This window comes from Carcharhinus amblyrhynchos, chromosome 20, assembly GCF_965287045.1.
Source record: "Carcharhinus amblyrhynchos chromosome 20, sCarAmb.v2.hapA, whole genome shotgun sequence".
NCBI lineage: Eukaryota > Metazoa > Chordata > Chondrichthyes > Carcharhiniformes > Carcharhinidae > Carcharhinus > Carcharhinus amblyrhynchos.
In genome coordinates this window covers 7,422,473-7,449,143 of record NC_137343.1, presented here as the reverse complement: position 1 = coordinate 7,449,143, position 26,671 = coordinate 7,422,473, and the positions used below count along the sequence as shown (strand labels likewise).

The 26,671-nt window shown below is 40.8% G+C and overlaps 1 protein-coding gene across 3 annotated transcripts in view; it reads left to right on the top strand.

Moving 5' to 3' along the window:
• The window catches only part of tango2 (transport and golgi organization 2 homolog (Drosophila)), a 164,077-nt gene that overhangs the window by 82,079 nt on the left and 55,327 nt on the right, over nucleotides 1-26,671 (top strand). For all 3 annotated transcript variants that reach the window (XM_080208036.1, XM_080208038.1, XM_080208037.1), the window contains exons 2-3: nucleotides 4,200-4,314; nucleotides 7,464-7,552. In XM_080208036.1, coding sequence (XP_080064162.1) covers nucleotides 4,265-4,314; nucleotides 7,464-7,552 — 139 coding nt within the window. In that variant the 5' untranslated portion in view covers nucleotides 4,200-4,264. The remainder of the gene's footprint in view (nucleotides 1-4,199; nucleotides 4,315-7,463; nucleotides 7,553-26,671) is intronic.

The following is a 26,671-nucleotide window of genomic DNA, read 5'->3' as shown; positions in this document are numbered from 1 at the left end:
TTAACCTCGTGTGCCTTAACTCTTCAGCATTGAAAATGATAAAGGATTTTCCAACTGCTTATTTTTGTAAAAACGTTTGACATTTGTTCAGGTTGCAGACCAGAATCCCAAGTTACATTAGGATGCCAGGCTAGACCACAACAATTTTTCTATTTTGGTATAAATGTGAGGATAAGACACTTCTTTCAGGAGTAATTCCACTGACAAATTAGGGAGCTTTTATATTGGAACAAACTTTATTTAATAATAGCAATAAGCAGCAAAAAATTTAATAACCGCAATAAACTACAAAAGGTTGTGAATGAAGGCCAGTCCATCACTAAAACCAGCCTCCCATCCATTGACACTGGCTATGCTTCCCACTGCCTTGGAAAAGCAGTCAGCATAATTAAGGAACCCACACATTCCGGGCATACTCTCTTCCACCTTCTTCCATCGAGAAAAAGATAGAAAAGTCTGAGGACATGTACCAACAGACTCAAAAATAAGCTTCTTCCCTGTTGCCATCAGACTTTTGAATGGACCTACCTCACATTAAGTTGATCTTTCTCTACATCTTAGCTATGACTGTGACACTTCATTCTGCACTGTCTCCATTCCTTCCCTATGTATGATATGCTTTGTCTCTATAGTACACAAGAAACAATATTTTTCACTGTATACTAATATATGTAACGACAATAAATCAAATCAAAGTTGAAATATAACCCTAACAAATGAAGCAGCTTAACTATTAACAGCTGAACACTATTTAAAAATGAAAAGGAAACAAATTTAATTTCTAACTTATCACTCTTAGTTCCAAATTTCTCTTACAGCCATAAATAATACTTTAAATATAGTTAGCAATCACAAATATACTTGACAAGTGTAGACAGACTTTAAGCTTTCAGAGGGAAAATGAGTTTCAGAGCACCTTGCTGAAGCCTCTGTCTTCAAACAACTCCCAGCTAGAACTAATTTTTCTGCTACAGACCCTGGTCTGCACATAAACCACATCACATGACCTTGGTCAATCACGCTAATCTAAAATCGCAAGGGAACTTAAGTAAGCAAAAGTCCATTAACTCTACTCAACATAACCACTTGCACCACTGAAATGTGTAATTATCCTACTCTCCCAACATCTGAGTTGCATTCTGCCAGCTATACCGGCTGCCTGTAGAATAAAGCTGAATATTTAAACTTTCCCCTTTAAACATAAAGAATTAATAAATATATTTATATCAATTGCACTATCACACATTAATTACAATGAATACAGAGCAAAAACATCAGAATGAGACAACAAAATCCTCAAAAACCCCTAGCTTTTGCAGTTCTTTGGAGCACAGCTGTTTGAGCTATCAGATGAGGAAGTTAACTGTTGCAGCTCCAGATGAACCATCGAGCCATAATAACCTATAGGATTCAATAGTAATGAGTTTGAAATACAATCTAATTGTTTCTTAGACTATAGGACATTGTTCCTGTTAGAAAGTTTCTTCTCAGAAAAATAATTCAAATTGTCCAAATTTGATTTGATTTTTGATTTGATGTATTATTGTCACATATATTAGCATACAGTGAAAAGTATTGTTTCTTGTGTGCTTTACAGCCAAAGCATACCGTTCATAGAGAAGGAAATTAGAAACTGCAGACTGTAGTGTTACAGTCATAGCTGGGGTGTAGAGAAAGATCAACTTAATGCAAGGAAGTCCATTCAAAAGTCTGACAGCAACAGGGAAGCAACTGTTTTTGAGTCAGTTGGCACGTGACCTCAGACTTTTATATCTTTTTCCCGACAGAAGAAGATGGAAGAGGGAATGGTAACCTTAATGAAACAACACAGAAATACAATATGAAACAAACACCTAAAATATCAAAGCAATATTTGAAATGTACTTGATCCAAAAGCAGTACTACACATCATAACATTCAAAGTACTTATGCAAAGTAATTGGCGATTGTGGTTTGTTTTCTGCTCATCTATTTGCCATTAACTATTCTTCTCAAAGGTCCCGTTGATGTACAGATGGCATTGATATCAGCCAGTCCTCATCAGATAATTAAACAATATAGCCATAGTAAGCACTTGATCTTCTGCATCTGCTTATCAGGCTCACTCATCTGTACCTCTTCCTCAGTCCATGGCATTAGTTCTCTCCATGTTTGTGAGCAATCCAGACACAAGGATATCCTTATCAGTCCCGACATTGGATTCACAATCTATGTATGTCATCAGTAGCAACAGACAACTGGTGTGGCTCCAAAGATTGCTGCTTCAGTGGGCTGGCAATGCCTGAGTCTGACCACATTATCAAATGAAGTTGCCTCCCCCGCTGATAGCTTATGCAAAATAGTTGCAAGCTACCCAATCAAAATGGGATGCCAGCAGGGGAGACAATGACCCAATGGTATTATCGCTAAACTATTAATCCAGAAACTCAGCTAATGGTCTGGAGATAAAAGCAAAATACTGTGGATTCTAGAATCTGAAACAGAAACAGAAAATGCTGGAAAATCTCAATAGGTCTGACAGCATCTCTGGGTGAGATTAGATCCAATGTTTCGAGTCTAGATGACCCTTCGTCAGGCCTGACAAAAAGTCATCTAACTCAAAACATTGGCTTTATTCTCCCCTCAAGGATCTGCTGGGATCTTCAAGCATTTGCTGTTTTTATTGTGTGTAATGGTCTCGGCACGATTCAAATCCCACCATGGCAGATGGTGGAATTTAATTCAATAAAAGAAATCTGGAATTAAGAATCTACTGATGACCATGAAACCATTGTAGGTTGTCAGAAAAACCCATCTGGTTCACTAATGTCCTTTAGTAAAAGAAATCTGCCATCCTTATCTGGTCTGGCTTACATGTGACTCCAGAGCCACAGCAATGTGGTTGACTCTCAACTGCCTTCTGAACAAGGGCAACAAGGGATAGGCAATAAATGCTGGCCAGCCAGCCATGCCGATGTCCCACAAATGCATAAAAAAAATCATAGCCACCAATCACTTTTGGCACCAAACATTCCCCTTTGTATATTTTGTAAAATAAATCGTACCAGCACCCATGTTGTTTTGCTTCATTGCATTCAAATGCAGGCATTTCACTTCAGCGATGCATTTCTTAATTCCCCAGGCTGCTTTACAGCTATGCAATGCATGCTTCAAGTCAAAGTGTCTCAGTCGTTCCTCAAAAAAAAATCACACTAGCTATCTTCTTCTCTTTGTTACTTCCAGAAAAACGCTGGGCACTTGGAGTTCCGAAACATCCACTGCTTCCTCCCTCACCATGTTCATTGAGTGCAAACAGTGATGGCAGTTAGCTGCTTGACTTTTTTTGGGCACCTGAGCCTTGTTTTCATTGACAAAATGTTTCACTTGAGCATAGCTTGTACCAGAAAGGCCAAATTCATCAGATCACTGGGCTTGGAAACAAAGTAACAATTGCATTTAGTTGTCAGTGTGTTTTGTGACAATACTGCCTGTTAATCCTGATGTGCAGTGTTTGATTGTGTGGCAATATCTTGAACAGATTGATCCAAATCATCAAAATGAGGCTAGTTCCAAATGTTTCAGTAAGTTGTCTCTTCGGTCAAAAGAGGCTTGTACACCCATCCATGGAACTAGCTTCAGATCAGTTTCTCTGCTGGCTGAAAGGCTCCACCTGGCTTCCAATCTACCATTTAGGAGATACTGAAACCAAGACTATTAAACATCTGTTTGATAATTAGATTAACAGCAATTTATAAGCTTTCAATTACATCTGCTTGTCTGTCTCTACTTGTCAAAATTGGATGTGAATAAGGTCTGAGCAACAAGATGTAAAGCTATGCTTCCTTAGAACATTGCATTTAAGGTGTGTCTTTTATATCCAAACTCTACTGAAGATTCTTGAATATTGCAGAAACAGCCAGCATAAACCAATAATATGAATAAATGACAATGCTTCATTTTGACCGATTTGTTTTCAATGTGTGGAAGCAAAAACCATAGTCATAGTTTTAAAATTTGCCTGTATTTTAATATGATTTTCTTTGCATTTTGATAATCTTATATTCAGACACAAACTGCGCCATAATAAATATGTACAAATTTAAATCTTGCAGTCCTAATAACGCACACAGGTGTGGTCAACAGAGACCATGAGGTTATGCTGTGGTTGATAGTGGGCTTTATTTGGATCATGAGATTTGATCTGAATCCTTTTTCCCCAGGCACTGTATCAATGAACCCAGCTTTATCTCAGGCTTTGAAGAAGTGAAGTTAACCGGAAGTCTCCATGTGTATCATCTTCTTCAAGTTTGACCCGCATTCAGTTTCTGCTTACAGGTATTCTAAGTCAAATCCCTATGTTGCAAACTCAAAAGCCTTGAAGTTGGGGTGTCCAAACTGCAGGCTTTGGTTCACATGCAGCTCCAATCCCTGACACTTCAGCTCTTGAGGACAAAAAATTCAAATGATTCGTACTTTTTTATTTGATGGATTGTTTTGTCTTAATTTAGAGGGTTTGTTTTTAAATGTTGTATCCTCCTTCATAGATAAAATCTAATAAGTTGTTTTGATTTATCAGTAACTTGAGATAAATGAAAATTAATGGGAAATTGATTTGAATTTCGCTGGAGACCTCCTCCAAAGCTCCGTGGTCTGCGCCTTGTACAACCCACACAGGGCAAAACATACACTAGCTTCAGGTATTTCCCTTACATGTAACCAATAGAATGGAGTTCTCCTTCAGATTGCATTGCTGATAACTTAAAGTGAGGGACATTTTCTTGCCTTTTTACAGATCTGGACACAAAAGAAATCCCTTGCCGAATTTTAGGACTATCCAGTTTATGAGCCTGAAGTCTGAGAGACCAATGTGTTCTTTCAACTTTGCTGTTGAATAATGAAACAGGTGATTCAGTTACAAAATGAGTGATACAATATATCATCCATTTACATAAATATATTTATATATCCCAATATTTTTATCTTCAATGTTTTTTAGTTAATGTCCCATAAGAAGTCAGAACACTTACCTCTGAAGTTACCCAACAACCTATCCGTGGTCGTCTCCTATTGCTGCCACTCCACACACCATCCAAAAACACAACAGTTTTCATGTGCACTGATGACACCCAGTTTGACCTCACGCTGTGTCATGATCCATCTTCTGCCCCTAATTTGTCAGACTGTTTCTCCGATATTCAGTACAAGCAGACATTTCCAACAGCAATATAGTGGGAAGATTAATTGTATTTGGTTCCAATCACAAATTCCATTCCTGAACCACTGATTGTATCCCTCTCCCTGACAACTCTGAGGTTGAGCCAGACCAACCACAACCTTGGTGACAAAGCTGACTCCAACATGAGCCTCTGAACACACATCTATTCCATCATGAAGACAGTTTACTTCAACCTCTTTAGCAACAACTGATTCTGCCCCTGCCTCAGCTCATCTGCAGCTGAAACCCTCATCCATGCTTTTGTTAGAAATGTGTTTCCCACCTTATCCTTTGTGCACTTTCTGGATGAGATTGCCTCAACTGTCAGTTCTGCTGAGCTTGAGAACTCTATATTTTACGCCTTGGTCTTCAAACATAATTAAATCTTGTCTAAAGCTCATTATACTGAGGATCCATGATGAGCAGAAAAATTGCATTTGCGCTGCTTCACACTTAACATCTCAGATTCTCTGACAGAATTTGAACCCTTTCAACTTTTGTCTTTGTGTATTTTCTTATTTTTTCCTAGTTGTATGGTATGAAGCAAGTATATAACTGCACATTGAATATTCTCTTCACATGCATCTGGAATAAGTAACCACCAGACTACAACAAGCTCCATTCCCATGCACCATATCAAACTGTAGGACCTTAAGTGAGGACCTTTGCCTTCCAATCTTTGGGACAAATTCAATTGCTAGCAGTGATGAATTTAATGAAATAAGACCATAAGATGTAAGAACAGAAGTAAGCCATTTGACCCAGTGGGTCTGTTCCACCGTTCAGTGAGATCATGACCGATCTGATCTGATGGTCCCCCACTCCGCTTTCTCGACTCATCCTCATTACCCTCCAGACCTTCACTGATTAAAAATCTGTCTCTCAGCCTTGGATATAGCAGGTTAAAGCTGTAAATTGAGAGTTTCTGTGTTCACAAAGTGCAATTAGCACCATATTTGCAATCATTGATTATTGTTGGATTTCACAGAATTGTTACTGTGCAGAAGGAGGTCAGTCAAGCCATTGTGTCTCCAAATCCACTATTAAATTAGTGCCATTCTCACACCTTCCCCACATTACTATGCTCAATCTTCCTTTTCAAATAAGAAGCTAACCTAAATTTTTCATTCATACCATGTATACTTTTTCTGTTAACCATTAGCCCCAAATTGATTCAAAATTACAGATTTAATATGATGATGTTCAGCATCATATATTCTTCAGTGATTTTGTGTATTGATGTTTGAGTCACTGTGGTGGATTCTTCATCCTTCTCGACCACTCTGCAGCCTTCAGTACAAACCAATCTAACTATCTCTCCAAAACTTCTCCATAGTCCAACTTAATGTGCTGTTAACCTAATGATTATAACTTAAATCTCTGCACCAATCTCTGCACTTCTTGCTCAGTGACCACCAAGAATTCATCCTGGCTCCTCCTAAATGCTGCCCCTTCATGATAATGAACAGTCTACTGACATTGTTATTTTGAAGCACTGTGGGCACGATCTTACCAGCCATTCAGGCCATGTTCCTGCCGCAGCAAAGTTGGAGAATTTGGCACCCAGTCAAATCTCTGTTCACTACAGCGGGATGGGAAAATCCTGCTGGCGTGAACAGCTGTAACATTCCAGCCTGTGCCTCTTGCCAATGCCAGATGGCCACTAGTACCCATCTGCACAGGTGCACTTGTCCACAGAGTGAAGTGGTACATCTGTGCATGAACTATATTGGCAGCAAGTGCAATCGTTTTTAAATTAGTTTTTGGAATGTGGACATCACTGCCATGACCAGAATTTTTGGCCATCCTTAATTGCCCTTGAAAAAGTGAACTGCCATCTTGAGCCACTGCAGTTCATGTGGCACAGATACATCCACAATGTCCATTCTGTATCAATTTGATACAACCAAACAACAACCTTGGACATTTCAGAGTCGACCATATTCTGCGGATGTGAGTCCCATTTAGGCCAGACAGGTTAAGAATGGTAGGTTTCAAATGACCCAAAGGTCAATAGTGAACCAAATAGGTTTTTACCACAATCCAGATTTTCATGCTCATTATTAATGAGACTAGCATTTCATTTCAGATTTGTTGATTAGTTGAGTTTAAATTTTCCCAGGTGCCTTGGTGGGATTTGAATTCATGTTTCCAGAGCAAAAGTCTGGGTGATTGGATCACTAGTTTATATTGTCACCTCCTGTTTGTCCCATTCTGCTATGTTTGACTCCTATGCGCGTACATTTTCATATATTATGTTGTTTTGCAGGTTTATCCTAGCAGCAAACCGGGATGAATACTATTCCAGACCATCAAAGCCAGCAGATTTCTGGGGAAACAACTGTGAGATTCTCAGTGGTAAGGACATGACTTATCTGAATTGCAATCCTCTAAACTAACTCAAGTAGGACAAAGATGATTTATCTTAACCAATGTGTGTTTTACTTTCTGTGTACTATCTTTTAAAGCAAATCACAAGTAAATTCTTCTTGGCTTTATGGACATATTCAAATAAAGGAAACCACTTGAAGTCTTATCTACCATAGTTTTGAAAAAGCAGTCAGCTTCATTGTATTCAGTAGGCAAAATTGTCTGGTCATGGTGTTTGTTTCAACCCCAGCTGAAATTCCTGTTGGACAGTCAGATACCAGATCGTAACTTCTATTTTTCTTTAGAAATGTGGAGTTACAAGATTGCCAATTAACTTTTTAACAAAGTCAAATTATCAAAAAGAAAGGATTAACTAGAGTACAGTATTCCTTCACTCCAGCTATATCTTTAATTATACACACTGATTTTTAAAGATAACACAAATTACAAAAGGTATCTTCTACTTTAATCTTCTCAGTAAGTACACAGTCCATGCAAACCAATAGACCATCTGTGGTCAGATACACCACATACTGAAACCAAGTGGCAGATGCCACCCAATATAACTTCTCTGGATTTCTCATCAAATTCTCCCTTGTGCTTGTCACATTGAGAGCCAATTGGTCTTTTGGACCTCTGACTTCTATATGTTTCCAAACTCTCCTCTCAAAAAAACATACCTTGGAATTTTCTCTCAAACCATGCTTTCTCCTGAATGCTTTCACTGTGAAACATTCCCAGGATTTCAGTCTCTCCCTTCAGAATTCCTCTGCCTTGGATTACCATGATGTGGAGATGCCGGCGTTGGACTGGGGTAAACACAGTAAGAAGTCTCACAACACCAGGTTAAAGACCAACAGGTTAATTTGGTAGCAGAAGTGGCTTTTGCTACCAAATAAACCTGTTGGACTTTAACCTGGTGTTGTGAGATTCTTAATGGATTACCAAGTGCATATAATCTCTCGGATATCAGCCATGCCAACAGAACATTACTGCTTCATAGGATGTATTAAGATGTCACCAAACTTTTGACTTATCTGATGTCTGGCTTTTAATTTTAAATCTGGATCTTGCAGCTGTCTCTAATTGCACTTCCTCTGCATTTTATGTTAACTTCACCGAACAGAATCTTGTTCAACTTCTTGTTCTTTATGCCTTTAGTTTAACTGCCTTCCTAAGACAGACTTTTTTGCCCCACCTCTCTAGTTTCTGGACTTTCTTTTGTTCTTTTGGGAAGTCTGATTTTTCCAGGTCCCTGGTCCTGTCCTTCCTTCTGGACCAAGTTTAAGATCAAACATAGAAGTTCTTTCTATCCTAGGGTTGCCCCTGGTTGCTAAGCAATAACTTAGTTTTCCTTGAAACCATGTTTACTTTCATGTCGTAAACCCTTTACTTACTATGTGGCACAGTTTAAAGTGACCAAAACTCAGACGTGCAGTCAGCTTTGTTTAATGTGAAACGAACTAAAGTTTTAACCCTTGTTTATACAGAAACACAAAATTACACTTACTTAAAGCTATACTTTGTTTCTAATATCCAGAAATACAATCTAGATTATTTAAAACTATCTCTGTTTCCTGACATGTCACATATGTGCTACAGTTGGAGCCATGAATGTGCCATGCAACCAAAGTGGAAGGTTGCAAGTTCAAATGGCCCTGAAAAGGGTAACTTGAATCATGATGCCAAGTGTAGAATGATTTGGAGGAATAAATTGTTTAGGACCGATGTTCCTCCAACTATTAAGGGTTGCCTTCACCTCACAGGAGAATTCTTTAGACATTGTTGCAGTCTTAATTGGTAAACAAATCCATTATTAATCTAGAAGAGAGCAAATGAGATAGCCTATGGTCTTTTTTTAGTCTAGTGATTCCAGAATTCCCCACTCTGTTCAGTTTCTGACCTGAACTATTCAAGAGGCCTTGGTGCCTTTCTACAAGGTTCTGAATATTCTAATTGGGATTCCTTGCGTGGGCAACATATTCCTTGTACTAATGGGTAACCAAAGGTCTCTAACATCAACAACTTGCAAGGCACTTGAAACAAATCACTTAGTTTCTCAACAGTTAAGCTACAAGTCCAAGCATAGTAGTGAAAATTGAAATGTGTTGGCCAATGTTTCAATTCTCAAGAATATGCTGGTTGATTACTCCTGGTGTAGGCATCATGAGAAATAGTATAAAACTAGGTTTTGAATGATTTCTCCACCACCAACGCACCTTAATGTTTGCGATTTTTTTCTTCCAAATACAGCTGAGATTTAACATCAGAGGCTTCAGAGTTTACTTGGTGATGGATGAAAATGAATTCCCATTACATTTCTCACATGGACAGTTTAGTTGACATTGTTGAACCATTTGAATACATACAGTAAAACAAAAGTAGTCATGTAGAAAAGGGCCACACAAGCTTGATGTGCAAAATGGCCTCTTCCTGTGCCATAACTGTTCTAGGAGTCTATTCTTGTAAGTTAACAAAATACAAAATCCTCAACCAACCAATAGTGTTTGCTGTACCATGTCAATACTGTCCAGTTGTGTAACTTTACAAAAATATTGACAGAAAATGCTAGAGAAACTCAGCAGGACTGACAGCATCTGTGAAGAGAGAATAGAGCCACCATTTTGAGTCAGGATGGCCCTCTTTTTTGTTTCAGATTCCAGCATCCATAGTATTTTGCCTTTATCTCTATAAAAATATTTTTCTACAGGTTCATTGCAGAGGCAAATATTGATCATCAACAAACTTACCCAAGATAATTGTTTTCCTTTTAACATTTAGAGAAAATTAAATTGCAGATTAAGCAGAATACCAGACCTGCTGAGATTTTCCAGTGTTTTCCCCTTTGGAAGCAGAATTCAAAGCAGCTTTCTTGATGTAATACTCTCCTGCATCCTCTTTCCCTTTTTTTTCCATTTTGTATAGATATGTACAATGTGGAACCAGGCCATTCAGCCCAATCTGCCTATATACCTGTTTACTCTCCATGTGAGGAAATAATTATAATCACATTTATTCACAAATTTCTATTTTCAATTGAAACCATGAAATGGGAATGTCAATAATGGGAAATGAACACAAATGAACAAAGAAGTAAATGTATAAGTATAGATTATTTTGAAATCCAATCTTATATGATGTGAACATTCTTTACTGATATTTTAAAAACATTCCCATTTCTAAAGACACTAGATGACCTATTGGGTAAAGATATGTCTCTCAAAATCAAACACCAATGGGTGCCAGATTATTTTGGTATCTGATTGTCAAAACATGAAACACAGGTTTATGTCTGATGTCAGCAAACCTGTCTTGGGGAAGTTTGGAATAATGGTGAGAGGGAGTGGGAGAAACTTCGGCCGGGGATCTTACCCAGAGCCTTGAGGGAAAGTGAAAATACGTTAAATATCAGTCGAGGACAGGATTGAGGCTTGGTTGTTACCTTGCTAAAATGCTGTCAGTGTGAATAATGGCCTTGAGTGAGACACCACAAGGTGACTAGCCAGGCTGACTAGCATAATTTTGCATGTACCTATAACTTCAGGAGAGGAGATGATGAAGTATTGAGGGCAGATGGAAGGTGTTCCTGGAATTCCAGCTCAGTCTTGTCAGTATGTTAATATGGAGAAGGAGGATGCAAGTTCCTCCCCACCTTCCTCCTGTTATCAAGATCTTAATTGGACAATAGGACAGGTGTTAAATGGACAATGGATAGGACAAAACAGCAGACATTTACTTCAGTTCTTCAGGTCATCCTTGTTTGATTCCCTTCTATACAACTCCTTGGGGAAAAATAAAAAGTTGAGAAAATGGAAGGATAAACATGCAAACTTAGTGTAACATCTCCGACTGATTTTTTTGGTGCAAGGAGCACTGTTTACAACACACTGTCAGGAAATGTGTACCCAGTAAGTTTTTACTTGGGTGGGCTACAATACAAGGAAACATTTAGATGATTGTATTTTGCCATGTTGAGAGATAGTCTGTGTTGGTCTACTTCCCATCGCTGAGAAAAGACTAAGCTTTTAAGATTGACTTTCAACGCAAGGCATAGAAAAAATTATGGATCCTGAATGCCAATCTTGGCACCTGATTTTTCACATGATTCACGTGGCAGAGATTGTTTCTTTCTGCAAGATAGCTTTTTGACTTCACAATCCTGATGAGTAATGAAGGCCTGTCTTGAGCATTATGACATTCCTAATGAGTATAACCTTAGAGGCCACGAACATGAAGGAGGAGGATCAAAGGATGAAGCAAGGAAGGGTGGGCATCATTTTAAGATGATGGGATGATGCAAGCCACTAGCTACTACAGTTCCATGCAGGGAATATATAGGCATAACAGGTTGTGTAAGAACTTTACTTGAGGTGCCTGTGTAACCTGTGTAAGAAGAGTATGCTTGATGGAATATGCAATAGGCCAGCTCAGTCAACCTGCTGCATGATGGAAACTTTGCTTACCTGTCCATTGTTCCCTCTGTAGCCCTGAAGGTGATGACCAAACTCAATGTATGTGGCTCTGGCTTATTCAGGCAGCTGAAGGAATCAGTATACTTTTAGTTCAGGCATACATGCTCAGATCATTAATTAACTTTACAGGAGAGTTGGCAAATTCATCACCCCAGGCATCATGCTACAGCTGCAGTGAGATAAGGACATAAAGTTTCATGGGTTTGCTGGCTTCCCCAAGGTCCAGGGTGCATTAGTAATCACGCAATGTCTCATTATCGCTAGCACTCTCTGGTTGCCCCAGGGTGAAAGTATCTAATTTCTGTTAATTTCAGTAGGTGAGACTAGTTTTACATGGAATTTACACCAATGGGAATAAAAACAGGCAATTGCTTTAAAAGACAGCCAATCTGTAATAGCAGTTTTAAATCTGGAAGACAAATTGAATATTTTTTTCACTTTTAAATTGTCTGTAGTATCTTGTGGTTTTGCTGTTGAATACTTCATGACTTAATGGATTGCTACAGCTGGCTCACTGGAATAAGAGGGGGAAAGGAATTGTGGTGTTTTCCCAGAGGGAGCAGAAACTAAAGGCCAAGCCAACCCATGGCAATTCTTCAGTACTTCCTATCATCCGGCTCAATTAGGATAAATTCAGCAAGTAGGTCACCAAACCAACTGTGAGTTAAGGGTGTGAGATGTGACATTAGCAAAGCCCTACAAAATAAGAACTGAAAGAAATAACTATCAAATTAGAGAGGGGAACAGATATTTTTATGTCACTTAAAATAATGGAGTTAAATATTGCTTGCTTTATTCGTAATAAGGGAACAGTGTAGTGGTTATGTTACTGGACTAGTAATGCCAAGATCTAGACCAATAATCCTGAGGCCTGCACTAGTAATTGCGAAGCCTGGACTAATGACCTGGAAGCATGAGTTCAAATTCTACCATGGCAGCTGGGAAATTTAATTCCAGTTAATCAATAAATCGAGAATAAAAAGCTTGTATCAGACATGATGACCATGAAATTACTGAATCTTCATTAAAAAAAAATCCATCTGGTTTATTAATGTCTTTTGGGGAAGAAAAAATTGCTGTCCTTTTTCAGTCTGGTCCATGTGTGACGCCAGGCCGACAACAATGTCATTGACATTTAACTGCCCTCTGAAAACCTAGCAAGTCACTCAGTTAGGGGAAATGAGAGAGGTTAATAAATACTTGCCTTTCCAGTGGCACCCACATTCTGTGAATTCATCACAAACAAATATAAAACTCAGCTGAGTAATGTGTGCCATCTCTTTATTTTTCAGTTGCTGATGTTTGCTTTTTGAAGTGAAATTAATGTTTAATCCACATTATTTTGTATTAATAGCTACCATACACTGTCTGTGTTTAGCAAAGTAGTTTTCTTTCTGAATGCAATACAATACCATTGATTTTTTTTAGCTCATTTTTCAAAGAAAGGGTTTGAAGAAAATAATTACCTTTAAATGTGTTTTAAATTGCAGTATTTTCCCAGAAGTTTAATAAATATGTGGATCTACGTTAAGATGCAAATTATCCCCATGGATAATGAGCAGTTCATTAGCTTGTCTTGACCCTTGCTAAACAATTGACAATGCATTGTGCTGCTCTTAGGTACTTGACAGGGATTTGAAGGACATTGCTGAAAAGAAAGATATGTTGTTGAAGCATTTCACCTTGCGCTCGCCAGGACAAATGCAAGAATGTTAAAATTTTACAGCTTTTTATACCATTGGCATAAAGGGTTACTGATTGATTGACAAGTTGACTCTGATTAGCCAAGTAATTGCTATGAAGGAAGTAACTTCAGGGAAGCATGGTGGCACAGTGTTAGCATCACTGCCCCACAGCACAGGAAACCTTTGTTCAATTCCGGCCTTGGGTGAATGTTTGTATGGAGTTTGCATATTATCCCCATGTCTGCGCGGAATTCCTCCAGCGGCTCCAGTTTCCTCTTAGGGTCCAAAAACATGCAAGTTAGATGAATTGGCCATGCTAAATTGCCCCATAGTGTCAAGGGGATTAACAGGGTAAATATACGTGCTAGGCAATAGCCATCTCCAACAAGAGAGAATCCACCCATTTCCCCTTGGCACTCAGTGACATTACAATCACTGAATTCTCCACTACCAACATCCTGGGCAGTCACCATTAACCAGAAACTGAATTTGCAATATAAATATTGTGGCTACAAGAGCAGGTCAGAAGCTGAGAATTCCGCAGAGAGTAACTCGCCTTCTGACTCTGTAAAGCCCGAGGTCAGGACTGTGATAGAATACTCTCCATTTGTCTGTATGAGTTCAGCTCCAGCAACACTCAGGAAGCTCAACATCACCCAGAACAAAGCAACACGCTTGATTGTCACACCATCCACCATTTCCAACATCCACTCCCTCACACAGCTGCAGCAGTGTGTACCAACTCCAAGATGCATTGCAGCCACCCATCAAGGATCCTTTGACAGCATCTTCAAAACTCATGACCTCTACTGCCTAGAAGGACAAGGGTAGCAGACACGTGGGAACACCCACATCTGCCAGTTCCCCTCCAAGTCACAAACCGTCCTGATTTGCAATTATATTGCCATTTGTTCACTGTCAAAACTTTCTTGCAGGATATTGGCTATCCTGAACAGATTGTTATTCAGGAGATTTTCTGAAATAGGAGAATGGCAGAGACACTCATTTTTAGAATATAATAGAATCCCCACAGTGCAGGAGGCCATTTGGTCCATCATGCCTGCACTGAACAGTCCCACTCAGACCCTAAACCCGTAACCCCACGTATTTACCCTGCTAATCCCCCGATATTAAGGGCAATTTACCATGGTCAATCAACCTAAGCTGCAGACACAGGGAGAATGTGCAAACTCCACACAAATAGTCATCCAAGGCCGGAATTAAACCTGGGTGCCTGGCACTGTGAGGCAGCAATACTAACCACAGTGCCACCATGCCGCCTCATTGAGGTGAAAGCTGTGAGGCCTTTGGTGAAGAGGATAGAAATGCTGAAGGATAGTTGGAAGCTACATTGGATCAAGTCATATAAGATGACTGACTGATTGGATAGCACAGTGTCCTTTTATTTGGATTTTACACAAAGACAAGTTGTGCAGAGTGAATTAAGTCAGTTTGATTATAACAACTGTTATATGTGTTCATTTTAATATAAAGCAGCTTGATGAGACAAATCTGGCCTTGTTGCTTGATTTGCCTTGTTGGGATTAAAAGGACTGGTAAGATCTGTGTGAAAGACATTACTATACACTTCAGCTCACTAAAAAGTTCTTTTGCTCTGCCCTTGGGTCACACTATGATCCAAATATAAAGCAGTGATAGTCAACTAACAGGTTCAAATTCACAATTCCCTGCTATCTCTCTCAAAACATTTGGATTCAGGGATAGGTTTGCCAGCAATATTCTACTTATTTAAAACTTTATTGAACAAATGAAAGGTTCAATTTTTATTTGGCAGTAAACTAGAATTACGTTTGAATCTTTATTTGTTGTAACTGTAAATGTAAAAAGGGAATAATGTGGAAATTGTTTTGCATTAATACAAGGTATGTTCAGTTTTCCAAACGTATTGATTAAACTTCCTCTAGTTTAAGGTCATTTCTAAGTGTGATGGATGTAGCTGGTTCCAGGATCTGACTGTTTCAGTTTGCTGTTGTGCAGTAAAGGGACTGAACAGTAAAAATCAATTCTAAACTATTTTACAGGGAAACACATGCTCACAAATTGTGATTCACTGCCCAGCATGTACAACCTTCTGCTCACTGTAAAGAAAACTTTTCATCAACTTTTTTGGTACTCAAGAATTCAGGGATGCCTTTGCTGAATCATGGCATATCCCCACTCAACTTTTTAACAACCTAAAAATAGAAAATTCTGGAAATGCCCTACAGATCAGTCAGTATCTTCAGAGAGATGAATTAACCTTTTAGATATAGCATTTTGTTAAATGTCTCGACCTTGAAAAAGCTACTTCATTTGCTCTTCCCACAGTTATTGACTGACCTCAGAGTCATAGAGGTTTACAGCATGGAAACAGGCCCTTCGGCCCAACTTGTCCATGCTGCCCTTTTTTTAACCTGTTGAATATTTCCAGCGTTTTGTGTATTTGTTTCAGATTTTCTTTCAGTTGTAACATAGTTAGATGCAGAATAAAGCACCTTCTTCTCTAACTCAGTCACATATTTCCGCCACAATGCTGGATGAATGTTTCTATCCCATTGATGATGAACTTTCTGCCAACTCCAACAGGAACCAGACATAAATCTGCCTCATATTACATTAATGTCACATTAAAGATTGTTTGCATTGTTCATCCATCCCCATATGGAACCAAGTATATAGAGGAGGTTTAAGCCGGATGTGTACTTAGACACAAGAGGTAACAACAGATCATGCTTAATCAACTAGGATGACACAGTCATTAACACTGCTACCTCACAGCGCCAGGGACCCAGGTTCAACCGTGTTTGCGGGTTCCTCCAGGTGTTTCAGTTTCCTCCCATACTCCAAAGATGTGCAGGTTAGGTGGATTGGCCATGCTAAATTGCCCTTTAGTATCAGGGGGATTAGCAGGTAAATACATGGGATTACGGGTATAGGGCCTGGGTTGGATTGTTGTCAGTGTACACTCGATGGGCCAAATGGCTTCCTTCTGACCTGCAGGGATTCTATGAACCTCTTCACAAAGTTCCCCAGCAGTTTAAAATTATTTCTGCAAAAGCAGTCTATAAGGCTAAATCATTACTGTCAAACATCACCTTGGTTACAACATATTCTGACATTTATGGTATGCCATGGGTTGGTTTGTCTGTGGGGTGCATGTTGTCACCCATGATGAGCAGTCTTATTGAACTTCAGATCTCTATCACTCTTGTAAGCAGGTGGCAGGCAGAAACCATCTAATTCCAAAAAAAGCAGGAAAATTAACAGCCAAATTACTTTGGATCACTGCATTGCAGCTGGAGCAAGACAGAACTGGAACAGAAGAGGCCCAAATAGAATAAAACAATTGAAGCATTGAATTCTCAGCTTCAGAATCAGAACATGAAATCAATGAATTGACCATCCTGAGAGAGTGAAACACATTGTTTAAATTTTGTCTCCATTTGGTTTGGTAGCGAGATGGATTAAAGGGGAAGGACAATTCTGGAGTTAATTCTAGTTTAAGATTTGACTATATATTGATGCCTCACTTCTAATTTCCTTTTGTCGAACAAATTTCATTGCATTTTTCAAGATGATGAGTGGATGTGCAGTTGACGTAGTTTACATGGACTTCAGTGAGGCTTTTGCAAGGGTTCAGTGTGGGAGACTGACCAAGAAAGTAAGAGCCCATGGGATCCAGGAAAATTTGGCTAATTGGGTCCAAAATTGGCTTAGTGTAAGGAAGCAGAAACCTGTGTGTACCATAAAGATTGGTGCTGGGTGCTTGCTGTTTGTAGTATATATTAATGATCCTGATCGGAACATGGAACTTATGACAACTAAGTTCACAGATGACACAAAATTGGTGGTGGGTTAAATAATGAGGAGGAAAGCCTCAGTTTACAAAACGATATAGACAGGCTGCTCAGATGGACAGAACTGTGGCAAATGGAATTTAACCTTGGAAAATGTGAGGTGATGCTTTTTGTGGGGACTAACAAAGCAAAGGAATACATAATGAAGTACATAAGGAAGTATAGAGGACCAAGGGCCTTTAGGGTGCATATCCATAGAAGGCAACAGGACGGGTGACCCTATTATAGAAAGGATTTGGTAAACCAGAAAGAATGCAGAAGAGATTTACTAGAATGCTACCAGGACTTGATGGTTTGAGTTATAAGGAGAGGCTGGATAGACTGGGACCTTTTTGTCCAGAGTGCAGGAGGCTGACGGGTGATCTTATAGAGGTCTATAAAATAATGAGGGGCATAGATCAGCTAGATAGTCAATATATTTTGCCAAAGGCATGGGAGTCAAAAATTAGAGAGCATGGTTTAAGGTGAGAGGGAGGAGTCACAAAACGGTCCAGAGGAACAATTTTTTTCACACAGAGGATGGTGAGTGCCTGGAACAAGCTGCCAGAGGTAGTACTAGATGCGAGTACAATTTTGTCTTTTAAAAAGTGTTCAGACAGTTAGATGGGTGAGATGAGTATAGAGGGATATTGGCCAAATGCGGGCATTTGGGACTAGCCTAGGGGTTAAAAAAAGGGTGGCATGGACAAGTTGGGCTGAAGGATCTGTTTCCATGCTATAAATTTCTATGGCTCTATAAGGTGGTTATAAAAGCAAATGGGATACTTGCTTTTATTAGTCAAGGCATAGACGATAATAGCTGGGAGATTATGATGGCACTGTTAAAATGCTCGTTAGGCCACAGCGAGAAGACTGTGTGCAGTTCTGGTCACCATCCTGCAGGGAGGGTTTGATTGCACCAGACAGAGGCTGGGGTCATTTTCCTAAGAGCAGGAAAGGCAGAAAGGGGGGATCTGATTGAGGTGTACAAAAATTATGAGGGAAATAAATAGGAAGAAACATTTCCCCTTCGTAGAGGAGCCAGTAACCAAGGGGCATATATTTAAGATAAGAGACAAAAGATTGAGGATTTGAGGGAAGATGTTTTTACCCATTGGGTGTGAGAATTTGGAACTCACTGCTTAAAATGGTGGTGAAGGCAGGAACCCTCATAACGTTTAAGAAGCATTTAGATGAACATTTGAAATGTCATAGCGCACAAAGCTATGGACCAAGTGCTGAAAAGGCAGTTAAAATACTTGATGGCCAGCACAGACATGATGGGCTCCGAAGGGCCTCGTTTTGTGCTGTAAAACTCTTCATGAGTAAAAAACCAGTGGCACAATACAATATAGATTCAAAATTGGAACAGGAGGATGAATTCAGCAATCCTGTACTCCTAGCATGAAACAATATTCAAAGGAAGCACAGATCAGATGGGGATAGGACAGCAACATGGTAACATCAATTCTCCAGTCTACACAGCCTATAGGACTGGCTCCTCATTGGCATTACAGAATCAGTAAACTTACCCCAGCAAACATTCCTTATCTTTGTTCTATTGTCTCTTCTCTTTGCTTTTTCCCTCTATCTTTTTCTTTTCAATGCTTATCACTGCCTCAGATGATATGTTAGTTCACAAGACTATGATCATGTCTCCACTTAGTTGCATAAGGGTCATCAACTGCTAGTATGATAATTCAGAATATTGTTCTTCAGTGAAAACTGCCCTTTTTCTTACCAGCACATCACAGAACCTTTTTTCCAGTTCACTGCTTTCTTAAAAATTTGTTTAGCAAAGGTCTCACCACCTGCATCTTTGAGGTTCAACTAGTCGCCAGAATTATTGGAGAAGTCACTCTTAAATTTACCAACCATTGAAATAATAGACAGTAAATTTAGGGGAGACGATGGCCTGGTGGTATTATCGTGAGTCTATTAATCCAGAAACTCAGCTAATGTTTTGGGGTCCCAGGTTCAAATCCCACCACTGCAAATGGTGGAACTTGAATTAAAAAAAAACTGTAATTAAGAATCTACTGATGACCATGAAACCATTGTTGATTGTTGGAAAAACCTAATGTTCACTAATGTCCTTTAGGGAAGGAAATCTGCCATCCTTACCTGGTCTGGCCTGCATGTGGCTCCAGAGTCACAACAATGTGGTTGACTCTCAAGTGCCCCTGGGCAACTAGGGATGGGCAATAAATGCTAGCCAGCCAGTGATGCTAATGTCCCACAGATGAATTAAAAAAATGATGTAAATTCATGCTCAAATTTGTTTCAATGCTTTTATTTTAAATGCAAGAATTAGATATGGGACCATTCATGCTTGAATACTTTAAATAATCCTGTTTTGATTTAAATGCTAAAACCTGAGTTTTGATTGTTGTGAGTTTTCAATTATTTGTAGTTGAGTCACCCAAAGAACAAAGGGACTTGCTACTGTTCAGTAGAGCAGGAGCTTTTCCTATGCTTTTCACAAAATTTGTGTGTTTGATGTCTTAGGTTGCAGTTAGAAAATGAGAAATGTGAAGAGGAAGGAACTTATATTGACATTTTCAAGCTGCCACCATTCTAGGTTTTGGAAATATACTAGCTCTGTCTAAATTGACTCTGCTTATTTAAAGGTGGAGTTTATGGTTTCTATATTGCAAGTCCCCTTTATATATTAAAATGCTCAGGATGGAGAATCTATTTGCTGTGGGGAGGAATCTGTAGAAGAATGATGAATTGAACTAAATGACGATAATGGGTGAAATTTTCCCCAAAAAATTTGGGAGTTAAAACTGATCACAATCTTCCTACACTGAGTGCAATAAATGAATCCCCAAGTGAATCACACTGAGTTGGAGTTCTGAGGCGTCTAATTTGCCCAAAGTGGAGCTCAGTTGTGCATTGTTAACAAGGAGGAGTTTATCCTTCTGCCCTCACTCTCAGTCAGGCCAGGAGGATGCCTGCAGGAAGACCAGCTTCTCGTTTCCTGAAGGTAGATTTCAACAGCCTGTTAGATCTAATGGAGGTTTTAGCATTTAAATCAAAACAGGATGATTTAAAGTATTTGAGCATCAATGTTCCCATATCGAATTCTTGCATTTAAAATAGAAGCACTGAAACAAACTTGAGCATAAATTTACATCACTTTTTTTTATTCATTTGTGGGACATTGGTATTGCTGGCTGGCCAGCATTTATTGCCCATCCCTAGTTGCTGTGGCTCCGGAGTCACATGCAGGCCAGACCAGGTAAGGACGGCAGATTTCCTTCCTAAAGGATATTAGTGAACCAGATGGGTTTTTTTGACAATCGACAATGGTTTCATGGTCAACAGTAGATTCTTAATTCCAGATTTTATTTTAAATCCAATTTCCACCATTTGCCATGGTGGGATTCAAATGTGGGTCCCCAAAACATTAGCTGAGCTCCTGGATTAATAGGCTAGCGATAATACCACCCTTTACCCCCAAATGGGTAGGAGACCCCACAACTAGCCAGGCTAATCCGCCCAGGATGCGGTGGCAGCTGTAGTCAGTTCCAGCAGCCTAACGAGGACTGCTGTCCATTCAGAAAAAAATGAATGCCCTCATACCAACTGCAAGGGTAAATGACTACCTGTCTCCTCCTGGTATGAACCCCATTTTCACCTCTGGAATGTCACCATTAATCCACTCCCTGCCATCTCTCAACCTCCCAATAACTGACTGCCCCCCCAGCGTCCTCTTCAGAACCCCTCAGCACTCCTTGTCACAACCCCTTCCTGTCTAGGCACAGTGTCCACATATGCCGTTTGCTATAGACTCAAGTCCTGCTTACAATTTCCTCTTTGTGTCCCCGCAGGAGAAGATATCACATAATAAAAGGAGAGGGGGAAGAGGGATAGGGGAATGCCCAAGTTGCAAGTCCCCACCCCATAAGAGAAAAGGGCACTGCCAATCACAGGAGGGCCAGGAGGGAGCAGTGACTGACAGTGAGGTTGGTCTGTGCCAGAGATGTGAGGATTCACTGCATCTTTACCGAGATGACCCAGTCTCAATTGAACTGCCTATTCCCCAGATCCTTGATCCTCCTCTGAACCCATGCCCATTGCCTTGCAGGATCACCATTAGATGAGGCTGGCCCCTGCAACTCTGGAGAGGAAAGGTCCGAGGAGGATACTGATCAGTTGGTACTGCATTTGCTAGCCCAGAGACATGCACCTTGGTGGAACATGTTATTGAACAGGCTTTTGGGTCACTATCTGGTGTGCACCACTCAGCTGCTGATGCACATCAGGTGAAGGCAGGAACTTCCATGGGAGTGGGCAGACAAAGGTCTACAGGATCCCTGGAAACGGCTGGTCCACAACCAGATGCTGAACTCCTGGGAAGGTTTCTCCCAGAGCTGTTGGAGATGCAAAGGCAGAGCTGGGAAATCCAGGAGGGGATGTCAGCAACATTCCAGCAACTGTAAGATCGCTTTGAGGAGTCCCAAAGCTTTCAATAGCAGGAGATATTGCTCGTATTACGTGCCATCCAAGACAACACTGAAAGGGTAGTGGCTGCAGTGGGAAGCCTGGTGTAGGGCTGCAATGGAAAAGCTGGGGCACAATGTCCGGTCCATCAGTGGTGGAGTCCAAAGCATGGCTCTGTTTCTGAGAACCATGGCTGAGGGCCTCGAGAGCATTATCTGGCTGCAGAGGTGCATTGCTAAGGGCTTTGTCTGCACCATGGGGTCAATGTTGGATCTCCAGAACTGGCTGTGTCAGGTTTAAGGCTTCTGGAGCTCATTGCAGTTGCCCCAACGTCCCATGAAGTAGCCCAGGGCCCACAAGCAGGAGGAAGTACGAGAGCCTATCCCGTAACCTTCCACCCAGGAGACCCTGGCTGTCTTCAGCTTTTCAAAATCCCCTTTTCCTGACTGTACATCTCCTGTGAGTGGGTAGAGCAGGATAGCACAGCAGGTCGCCTCCACTTCTGATGTGCATCCTGAGGAGACACCAAATATAGCGCTAGGCCACGTAAGATGAAGTTAGAGGAGTACCAAATGGACACGGATGAAGGCAGCAGACACCCCCCCTCCCCCGATCCCCCCATCAGACTATCCAAAAAGTTAAAAGGGAATAAAACTGAACATGAAATAAGCATTTCAAAGACTTCCACCACATCAGAGGGGAGACTTTCACCTTCATCTGACAGATCTTTCAACTCAACATATTGGGAGACACATCAAAGGGTTTCAAGGCTACAGAGAGAAGACTTGCCACACTCTCACATCCCTTGGAAAAGGCCCCTGTCCTAAGCCCCTTCTGCCCAGCCCAAAACCCACCCGTCCTTGTTTGAAGGAATCCCCAGTCAACCTGAAGTCCAAAGATGTGCGGGTTAGGTGGATTGGCCATGCTAAATTGACTGTAGCATCAAGAGGATTAACAGGGTTGCGGGAATATGGCCTGAGTGGGATTGTGGTCAGCACAGACTCAATGGGCTGAATGGCCTCCTTCTTTACTGTAGGGATTCTAAGTGGAGAGAGGGAGTACTCATCTATTTGCTCCCCCTTGGAGTCCATTGCGCCTGGTCCACACTTGTCAGAACCATTAATAATGGTGCCTGGTGGACATCCCGCTGGTGGATGGGAAAGTTGTACGAGGCTGGAAGATCGGACTTTAAACTCATTAACGATATTAGAATGTATTCAAATGCATGCTGATCCCTTCTCGCCCCTTCGAGGCATGATCTAGTTTGTGTCAATGGAAACGGACCAGGAAGTTCGCAAACTGGTTTGTGCTTGGCACAAATCACATTCTTGAGCTTGCACAAATTTCTCCTAACTTAGCGGGAGTTGCTCCAGGAAAATCCGTGCCCCATGTATTTTGTTAGAACTAAAAAAAAACAAATTTTTTGATATTCGTTCAACAGATGTGGGCATCCCTGGCAGTTACTGCCCATCCCTAATTGCCCCTTGGAAGTGAGTTATTTGCTAGACCATTTCAGAAGATATTTAAGAGTCAACCACATTGCTGTGGGTTAGGAGTCACATGTAAATTGGACCAGACCAGGTAAAGGTGGCAGATTTCCTTCCCTAAAGGACATTAGTGAATGAGATGGGCTTTTACCACAATGGTTTCATGGTCAACATTAAATGTTACATATTGATAAGTGATTTGACCTCTTTGCAGTTTTGTGTGTGTTATAATTCTCCATGTCTGCCCCATTTGGAATTATTATGTTAGATGTTAAGATTTTCTGCTCCCATTATTCTCTGCCACTAACCCACCCAGTAATTCTTCAATCAAGAAACAATCTGTGTCACAGATTCCTCACCAGCAGCCAGTAGTGAAGCTTCACCCTTAGTTTCAGCTTACTCCTTGGGTATGGCAGCTCCCACCTGCCAGTTTCTTTGAGAGAGAGAACACTCTATCTTGGTGAAGAACTCCATCTGGTGGCCTGCCAGAAATGGCTTTTACCTAAGGGGAAAAACTTGTATTTCTATGTATATATATATATAGCATCTTTCACCATCTTAGCATGTCCCAAAGCACTTTGCAGTTAATGAAGTGTTTTTTTAAAAGGTAGTCTCTCTACCTTTTAAAAGACAGAAAACACAACAGCCAATTTGCACACAACAAGTTCCTATAAACACCAATGAGATAATGACCAGATAATCAGTTTCAGCGATGTTGATTGAGAGATCTTAATTGGCTTGGAGACTGGGGGTAGCTCCCCAGATGTTCTTTAGAATAGTGTCATATGAACTACTATCACTGAGAGCAGACAAGGCTACAGTTTAGCATCTCAATGTTAACCTCTGACAATGCTGTACCCACTATCTTGGAATATCAACTGGGATGTTTTGAGTTCAAATCACTGATATGGGAATTGAGTCCACAAGCTTCTGAATCAAACACAAATGCTACCCACTTTGTAATGACTGGCATGGAAAAAGAAGCAGTTACAGAATGAGAGATATGGGGAATCTGGTGTGAATGTGGTCTTGAATTTAAGATCAACCATGTTTTTGTTAAATGGCAGAGCAAGCCCGAGGGAATCATATCAATCCTACTTCAGTTTATTGTGTTCCTATGAAGGCGGCCATCAACAGCTGGTGTTTATGTAACACCATCAATGTAATAAAACATCCCAAAGTGCTTCATAGGAGCTCTAACAAAGCAAAATTTGAGACTGAGGCACACAAGGAGATATTAGGGCAGATGACAAAGAGCTTGGCAAAAGAAATAGGTTTTAATGACTACATTAAAGGGTGATAGAACGATGGAGAGGTCTAGGAAGGGAATTTCGGAGCTTGGGGCCTTGGAAGCTGAAGGCATGGCTGCCAGTGGTGGAGCGACTAAAACAGGATGTTCAAAGTCTAGAATTTGATGAGTGTGGTGCAGCTGGCAGACATTAGAGACAGGCAGGGCCACAGGGGAATTTTGTAACGAGGTTGAAAATTTTAAAATGGAGTGTTTTGCTAATCCAACAGTCAGTATGGACCAGTGAGCGCAGGAGTGATAGGTAAATGGACTCGGTGTAGACAAGGACATGGGCAGGAGAGTTTTGGTTTATCTCAAGTTTACAGAGGGTCCAATGATGCAGGCCAGCCAGGAATGCACTGGGACAGTGCAACAAAGTAAACGAGTTCTAAGAAACAAAAGTGACTGGAATACACATTATCCAGTATCCACTTGCCTTTTGCACACTGGTATTAGGTCAGGATTTCATTTAGCTCGCTTTTTGACCCTTGTAGTAAATCTACATTTTAACTATGGTTACAATTCAAAAAGCACTTTAGGGCATCTTAAAGTTGTCAAAAGTACCATCTATTACAAGTCATTTTACACATTTTTATATAAACACCAACTTGTTCCTAATGTCAGTTGCTCTTTCTCAAAAGAAGACCTTGCTGACAGCTAACATTCTATTTTTTTTACATACCCCATTGTGCTTCCTAACCTACATAACTCAAAATAGCCTATCCACCTGGACTGAATCCAATCTCAATACCTGGCTTTCTGCTTTATGTTATCTTCAACAGTTTTCTCTTTTTGCTTGCAAAACAATGAAAATATTTCAAAATAATGTTATTGGTTATGAAGTGCTTTTGGACAGTAGAGGATTTTAGAGGATTTCTACTAGATTGGAAGTTTTTTTTTAGAAATGTTGCTTTCCAGTGTCCATTTATTTGCCCAGATCCACCCCCCCCCCCGCCAGCCCAGCCCTGCCCTGCATAATGCAAGCATGAGGGTGACCCAACCCAACCCAACCCTCTTCCCCCTCAGCCTCCCTGCAGGCCATGGCTTTTGCAGTGCTAATTGTGTGCACTGCACCCTGATGCTGATACCCTGGTCTAGCATTTTGAGCCCTGAGGGGGATTAAGAAGGTAGATCCAGTAGCCGTTTGCCCCTCTGCTGCTGCCAGGCTGCTGAGAAAGGATCTCTCAAGGGTCCTGTGGGTTGGGTGGGCTCAAGCTGGGGGCAAGGGTGCATCTTGGCTGGACTGCCGCTTCTCGCTTTGGCAGACCTGAAGGTCACCCCGGCATGGTGATTTCAGGGACCCCTGTGATCAATATCTGCATTCCTGCCTATCAGCTGTAAAAATTCTGAAGTGACCATAAGACATAGGAGCAGAATTAGGCCACTTGGCCCATCAAGTCTGCTCCATCATTCAATCATGGCTGATAGTCTTTAACCTCCATGCCTGTGGTCACCTGGCAGGATTTTAAATCACTGCAGCACTGCATCCTACAGCAGAGATTTTCCTTTCTTCCTGTCAGAAGCTGCAGCTGTGAGCAAACCCCTTTGAGATTCTCTGATAGAGAGGAGATAACAATTTCACCTGGCCGGGGGAAGGGGGTGTGTGTGTGTGTGTGTGTGTGTGTGTGTGTGTGTGTGTGTGTGTGTGTGTGTGTGTGTGTGTGTGTGTGTGTGTGTGTGTGTGTGCGCACAAGGCACTGGACCAGGGTGTCGGTGACAAGGTGCCAGAGGACAGTGGCCTGAAGGGGGGGCTGAGTAAGGGATCTGGGGGTAGGGAAACTGAATAGGGGTCTGAGTTGTGGGGTGGAGGGGACATTGGGCTGAGTCACCCTCATGACTGTGATGTGGGAGGGGGTTACCCGTTATGTGTGGGTGGGGGGCAGAATGCCC